Raw genomic sequence first — 7326 nt, 5'->3', positions numbered from 1 at the left:
CCACGTGACGGACACCCCCCGCCCCGCGCCGCCGCCGCCCCCTCCCCGATCGGGGACGCCGCGTAACGCGCCCGCTGCGACCTCCGCGTTCTCCTCACTTCTTCCGGGTTGGCGGGCAGCCTCCCCCGCCCCCCTCCCGCTCCACCCCCCGTTCCGCCCCGCGCCGGGACTGCCGCGCCGCCTCGCCCCAAGGTCGGTCAGTGCCGCGGCGGGGCCGGCGTCGGCGGCACCGCGGGGGTGAGGCGCTCGGCGGGGCGGTGGACGCGGGGCCGGGGACACCTCCGCTTTCTCCTGGCGCGGGCGGGGCGCGGCCGTTGCCGAGGGGAGGGAAGGCTGCAGTGTCCCGCTCTCGCAGCGCCTCGGAGCGGCGAGAAGGAAGGAAGGACGGGCGGGCGGGAGGAAGGACGTGTGTGTGGGGAAGGCAGGTGGCGCGGGAAGGGGCCCCTAAGGTAGTCCCTGGCGGGGAGCGCAGCGCGGAGGAGCTGCGGGCTTCTCCCCGCGGCGGGGGCGGTGTCCGCCGTGTCCGCCGGGTGTTGTGGCGGCGGGGGCGGCGGGCCCGGGCAACGGAGGGCGAGCCGGCTGCCCAAGGTCAGTCAGTGGCCGCGGGCTATAAATAGCGGCAGGAGGGGAATGGGCCGCTGGCTTGTGTGCCGAGCCGGCCGGGAGCGGTGTGCCACCGCTGAGGGGAGGGACGGGACGGGACGGGACGGGACGGCACGGCACGGCACGTTAGAGCCCGGGGGTTGGCGGCATTTCGGGTGAAGAGCCTTTCCCTCCGCCGGCAGCCACCTGCTGATGAGGGCGGCCTGGCTGCCCTGTTCTGCTTGCCCCGCTCCGAGTGGCAGCTTTGGCGTGTCTGCTGAGCCTGTGAGCTGCTGTCCCACTCAGGGCAACTCCTTCGGGAGCTCTGGCTGGGGTTTGAATTGTTTGTCGGGTTCCCTGGGGGTGTGGGCGATTTTCGCGTGTGAAAGTTGCTTGTTTAGAGCAACGGTGTGAAGAGAGTATGGCCTCGAGTCGCAGAAATACAATTTCTAGGTCAGCTTGTAATGTCAGTCCTGTCAGTCCTCTCATGGACTTGTTACTTGCTTTTGATAGTTTCTAACTCAGTTTGAAAAAAGTGATTTTGTTTTGTAGCTGGAAAGAGAAGGTGGGGAGTAATGATCATCTCATGGCTACTGGCAGTTGACCAGGCTTAAGCTGCAGAGTTCACATACCTTCTGGCTAGTGTAATTAATAATTCTTGCTTTGTTTTTACATGTGCAGCAGGGATTCCATACGTGGCAAGGAGTTGGCTGTGAGGTCTGGGTGAAATGGCAAGCCTTCTGCGTGTTGCTGTCAGTGGGTGCTCAACTCCTGTTTTTGGCAATGTGTTACCACCGAAGGTGCATTCTGCAAAGATGCCATGTTTGCGAATGTTTAGGACCCACCAGATGCTCAAGTCTCAGGCAACTCCAAAGCCAGGTAAATGAATTAAACTTCAAAAAATAATATTTTATTTTAAAGCATGAGGATACCTTGAATTTCTCTCTCAGATATGCAATACTACAGAAAAGACTTTTAAATTGTTCCAGCTGCATACTTGAGTCAGTCAATTGCAGTACAGTTTTACACTGATTTTAAAGGGCTGGTCCAGAAAGTGTTTGTGTTTATTATGAATACTTTGGATTGAAATAGTTTTTAAGGGTAAGGCATCAAAGCTCCTGCTGACACTTACTCTGATTGAGGGAGGTATATAAACAAATGCTTTTCTTAGTTAAAAGCCTAAGTTCCCTGTGAGTTTTGGTAGTGCAACTCTTTGTGTGTATGTAGGGGAAAGTATAGCCCTCACGAAGAGGGTATCTGCAAGCATCACTGTATGTAGATCTAATTATCCCATCTAAAAAAAAGTCTTAAATTGTTTTAAGGAACTCTTGCGTTGTATCACCTTGAAGAACTTCTGGTCTGCATGTTCACGTGTAAGGTTTAGTGGTATATTTACGTTATTTACCTTTTAGTACAGATAATGGACAGGTTCAAGTACTTTAAGGAAAAAATGGAGGGAGGAATGGGAGTATCCTTGGTTCTAGTTTATGATGGCAGCCTGGTGTGTGAAAATCAGAACTGACATTTTTTTTTTCTCTATCCTGTACTGCACGTAGCCTGACAGCTAGAAGACTGGAGAATATATAAACCTGATTTAATTATATTTTTCCCAATTATCCTGTGTAAGTCATGTCTCCCTGAAGGAATTTGGACACTTTGCTTCTGTTCAGATTTAGGGTCTTCTAAGTCTGTGACAGATTAATGTGGAGAGTTAGACTGTACATGTGATGTTTGTTTCTTCCAAACATACACAGTAGACAACTGCATTAGATATTTTGGGGTATTAGAAAAGTGGTGCTGTTTCTGAACAGCACTGTATCTGATTGTGAAAACACAGGATATTAAATGAGACACTATAACTTGAAGAAGCCTTTGTTATGTAGAATTTCTAGCAATACTAATAGTGCCTGGTGCATTTTGGTGCCCTTCTAAATCAGTGACCCAGTGTTTTGAAGCTTCTGAAGAAATGTGATGAGAGGAGGTTTCTTTCCTCAGAGGGCTCCTGATAATCTGGATCACATGGCTTTTTACCACAGTTGCATAGTACTTTTTACACAGTTGCATACCTGAATTTCTTTGGTCTGACTGACAGCCGGGGATCTGGGGTCTGTCAGAACTAATCAGATAGTAGTTTTGCCATCCTATTAATTTGTGGTGCTCCAAACTTATTTCTGTATTGGTATCTGAATGAGACTTCTGTTTGTCTTGAGATGGCATTGTCCCTTGATTTTTAGTGTTAACCTGGGATGTAGGAAACTAGGTTCAAAATTCTTTCTCAAATGCCCCAGGTAAGTGCCCTTGTTGTTGTTTGAGTTTGGAATCAATCTTTTCATTTGACTTTGACTACAAATTTGGTCATGAAACTGAAAGATCTTTTCAGTTTTATTGAAATTGGTATGCTTGTCTGTGTGTGTTTACATTTTTCTTGTTTTTGTGAATCACTTTTCTGAAATTTTTCACAAGGACAAAGCATTCTGATTAGTGTAATGTGTTTAAGCATTCAGTGATATCCCTTCAGATCTGTTGTGTCGAAGCACTTATCTAAATGTTAGTAGTATTTGTACCATGCAGTTATTTAATGCTGAGAATTATAAGTTTAGCAAGTTTTTTTGGTTGGTAATTAAGTTGTCCTCATAGTTCATTTTGTAACATGAGATTTGTTATTCAGTAGAGGACAAATCAAGGATAAAGCAGGCATTGAATGACAAATTAGTAGCAGTACAGTTGCCTATGTGTACTTTAAAAGTGCTCTTGGATCAAAATCTAACAGCACATGAAATAACTATATTTTATTCTTACTTTTAGAAATTATCTTTGATTATAGTGATACTTGGTGAAATCACCGTAACACTAAGAAAAGTAAGTTTTCTGAAAAGTCTAGCGTCACAGTAATTTTTTTAAACCTGTAGTTGTTTCTTCCATTACCTTGGATTAGCTTTCGTTTAGTCCAGGATATGTTATGTACAAGAAAAATATCTGCTTGAAGTGCGAAGAAATTTCGAGTCAGTTGAAAAGTAAACTTGGAGCATGTAATACTTTTCTTATCATTATATATTTTGCTGCTATTTTCTTTGCTGCTTAGAATCACAGGAATTTTCATACACGAGTAAACAAGTGTTCCTGGAACTTGATTTAAACAGTTGCTAGCACAGGATGCCTCAGAAACATGCAAAACTTTCCCAAGCTCCTCAAGGAGTGACTGACGCTCAGGTTTCCTCTGTACTTCCAAATGGATTTGTCCTACATCTCTGTGATTTCTACCCCTCTCTATATTGGGATTTTTAACATCCTTTTTATTTTTATGCCTAACATTTTGTGGTTTTTTTCTAAGTCTTGCAGAATTTTTAAACCTTAACAGTTTATTGTCAATTAATTATCTAGATAAGCTGTACATTATTTGTAGACCATAGACATTCTCCTTTAATGTCATTTGGTTATTGTATCTCCTGCTTGTGTAAGGAGAGGGATCAGGTGTTTAATCTTCTGTACCATTTTTTTTTTTTTTCCCAACATCATATTGCTGTTCTTTGGAATATGTCTTCATCTTCAGAACAGGTGAGATGGTTTGTTTAAAGCTGATATTAGAGTAACTTAGAACTTAGGCTGATTCTGTATTCTGTTTTCCCATCCCAGAACATGCGGTATATAGTCAAAACTCCTTTCTCTGAAGTCGGTCTCTAATATTAGTTGGTACCATTTTGCCTGAAATCAGGTTAAGAAGATAAAAAATTGTCATTTTCTCTGTTTCTCTATATAAAATGTCCTGAGTTTTCATGATAGTTTTAGGGTCTTCTTTAAACACTCAGTTCATAGATGGAAGTTAGATGGAGAAAGTAACTTTTATAGTTAGTTTTAATTGTTTGATTTCTAAAGCTTGGAGATGTAGACTACCTACTTACTTTGTTTACTTGAAGTATGAGATTGTGCTTTGAATATGTCCTCATTACACAGTCAAGATTGTGTTAAGGGGATAGGAAAGAGTGGCTTCTTACTAGTTCTTATAGATTCTAATATATGTACATTTCATACTAAGATTCTAAGGGTTGTGAAATTTAATGGTTCTACTTTTGATAGTGGCAGAATCCTTTTGGTATTGTTTGTGTCAAAAACAGTATTGTGTATCTTCTATTCAATGAACAATACATCCAAAATCTTCATGTGACTCAGAAAGGTGCTCAAGGTATGTGTATGTTGGTCTGGCTTTGGAAAATGTTCTTGATGTCATAAACCAATACTAAAATATACTCGAGGCAGTTCTTCAAGAGACTATCTGATGTGGAGCCTTAAAAGGCAAGTTGGAAGCTTCACTCTCTCCTGCACTTTTAAACCCATGGCAAGGGGTGCTTTCTTAAAATAAAACCCAAAAATCAGATCCTAAGTTTAAGCATAGATTTCAAACTTTCAAAACTAGTGACTTTGATGAAATTGCTGAGTTCAGCAAACCAAATCTGTGTTCATAGTATAGATTCCTTTGGTCATAGTAGTTGTTACACCATGTCCTGAAGTTTTAACATAGATGTTTGTTTTGCACATGTAAACATCTGCTCCTTCTTTGTGAGTAAGGATGTGATAGGTCAGGATAGTCTGCCTGAAAAATGCCCTATACCTGCTTTAGCTAAAGGGTGGCAAACCAACATCTGTTTGCTTCTGTATTCATTTTATTCTGTAGTCGCTGGTTACTAGAACTGTGTTGGTGGGACAGAGGAGAAAAGAAGGTCAGAGGCAAATGAGATGTATTGAGTGTTTATCTTGGATTTGATCTCTCAAAGCACTCGAGGAAGGTGTAGTGTAGTGGCAGAGCCCCCCCCCCCCGCCCCAGGGGGATGGGGTTGTCGCCAGCCTGGCTGAGAGGTGAAGCCAGAGACAAAAGAAACTAAAGGAGCACCATTAGAAGGTAATAATGAGTGAGCAATCGCCTTGGCAGCAGTGAAAGAATTGCCAAATATAGGTAACCCTGTGCCACCCTATTCTACAATAAAGCAGGATCCTGGGGGACCATATATGAAGTTTGTAGATCGTTTGAAAGAAGCTATAGATGCCTCTCCTAACTTGACTCCAGAGGCAAAAGCTGCTGTGGGGAAAGATTTGGCTATGATGAATGCAAACACCCAATGCCAACAGATATTAGCCGGTTTGGGAAAAACTGCTTCTTTAGCAGAGATGGTGGAAGCTTGCACACAGGTACCAATTATGCAACAGGAGGTAGAAAAAGCAAAAATACATGCTCAAGCCCACGCTGCGGCCTTGGCTGCAGCACGTAAGCCTGCAATGAAAGGTGGAAGCCCTTCTTCTTGTGGCCTAGCATGTTTTACTTGCAAACAGACAGGACATATTAAAAGAAACTGCCCTCAATATGCTTAGCAGCATTGCAAAAATGGCATAACTCTCCAGTTAATCTGGTAACAGATTCTCTTTATGTTGTGGGAATTGTACAAAGAATACATAGAGCACTTTTGCAGCGAGTTTCCAATTCCTTATTGTTTGAAGCATTGTTAGATTTGTGGAACGTATTAGATTATAGGACAGCACCAGTATTTATCATGCATATAAAAAGCCATACTAGCATATCAGGTGGTCTAGTAGAGGGAAACAGCATTATAGACAAACTTGTGGCAGTAGCAGATATATCCCCTTTTGAACAAACCAGACAAGCTCACGAATTCTTTCATCAATCCTCAGCAGCATTCCGAAAGCAGTTTACAATTACAAAGGAACAAGCTCGAGCCATTATTGCAGCTTGTCCTGATTGTGCCCGCATAGTACCTCTCCAACAAAAGGGAGTAAATCCTCGGGGCTTGCAGCCAGGTCAGTTATGGCAAACTGATATTACTGAATTTGCACCATTTGGCAGACAAAAGTACATTCATGTCTCCATAGATACCTGTTCAGGACTGCTGTGGGCTACAGCCTTGACCTCAGCAAATGCAAAGGCAGTACAACGTCATTTACTACAAGCTTTTGCTGTCGTGGGTGTCCCTACACAAATCAAAACAGATAATGGTCCTCCATACCACTCTGACAGACTTGCAGCCTTCCTCACCCAGTGGAAGGTACAACACCTGTTTGGAATCCCTTATAATTCTACTGGCCAAGCAATTATTGAGCGTGCACACCGTGCATTAAAAAATCTTTTGTCTGTTTTGAAAAAACAAGGGGGAATTGGTGTGAGCCCAGAAGAGGTATTGATGAAGGCATTGTATGTGCTGAACTGGCTTAATCCTAAAAGTGAAACTGAAATGGAACCGGTTGTTATGCACCATATCAAAAATGTCAAAGATTTTTCCGAAAATGTGCCTAAGGTTAGTGTGTTTAATCCGACAACACAACAATGGGAAGGTCCTATGTCACTAATAACCTGGGGAAGGGGATATGCTTGTGTTTCTACAGGTAACCACAAAAATTCATGGATCCCAGCAAAGTGGGTGAGACCTTGGCTAGCTAACAGAGAAGAAACCGATTGCAGTGATGACAACCCTTAACCTCAGACATGTTATCGCTTTAAGCAACGAATGTAGCCAATGTTGAGAATACCACTTTGTAAAACAGAGCAGCAATTAATTTTTTGTTATTGGACATGTTCACAGTTATGAAGAGTTTGATTGTATGTGTTGTTTGAACTTAAAAGTTAAAAAGATAGAAGATTTGCAGAACAAGAAAATAACAGAAGATATTGGGTTTTTTGGGGTGAATGCCTTGTTTGGTTAAAAGGAATATTGAAAACAGGTTTGTTCTTGTTAATTGTAA

At 42.9% G+C, this 7326-nt stretch overlaps 1 protein-coding gene across 4 annotated transcripts in view; it reads left to right on the top strand.

Moving 5' to 3' along the window:
• Positions 1–78: 78 nt before the first annotated feature.
• NNT (nicotinamide nucleotide transhydrogenase) overlaps positions 79–7326 on the top strand; it is a 47032-nt gene continuing 39784 nt past the window's right edge. Inside the window, exons 1-2 of one of the 4 annotated variants that reach the window (XM_065861353.2) lie at positions 79–192; positions 1264–1461. In XM_065861353.2, the coding sequence (XP_065717425.1) occupies positions 1311–1461 (151 nt within the window). In that variant the 5' untranslated portion in view covers positions 79–192; positions 1264–1310. Of the gene's footprint in view, positions 238–452; positions 589–1263; positions 1462–7326 lie in introns of those variants that run through there. The other 3 variants (XM_071802322.1, XM_065861352.2, XM_065861354.2) reach the window with 3 other exon arrangements.

Source organism: Patagioenas fasciata, chromosome Z (genome assembly GCF_037038585.1).
Source record: "Patagioenas fasciata isolate bPatFas1 chromosome Z, bPatFas1.hap1, whole genome shotgun sequence".
Lineage (NCBI taxonomy): Eukaryota > Metazoa > Chordata > Aves > Columbiformes > Columbidae > Patagioenas > Patagioenas fasciata.
The sequence above is the reverse complement of the archived record's forward strand: the minus strand, read 5'-3'. Positions and strand labels throughout refer to the sequence as shown.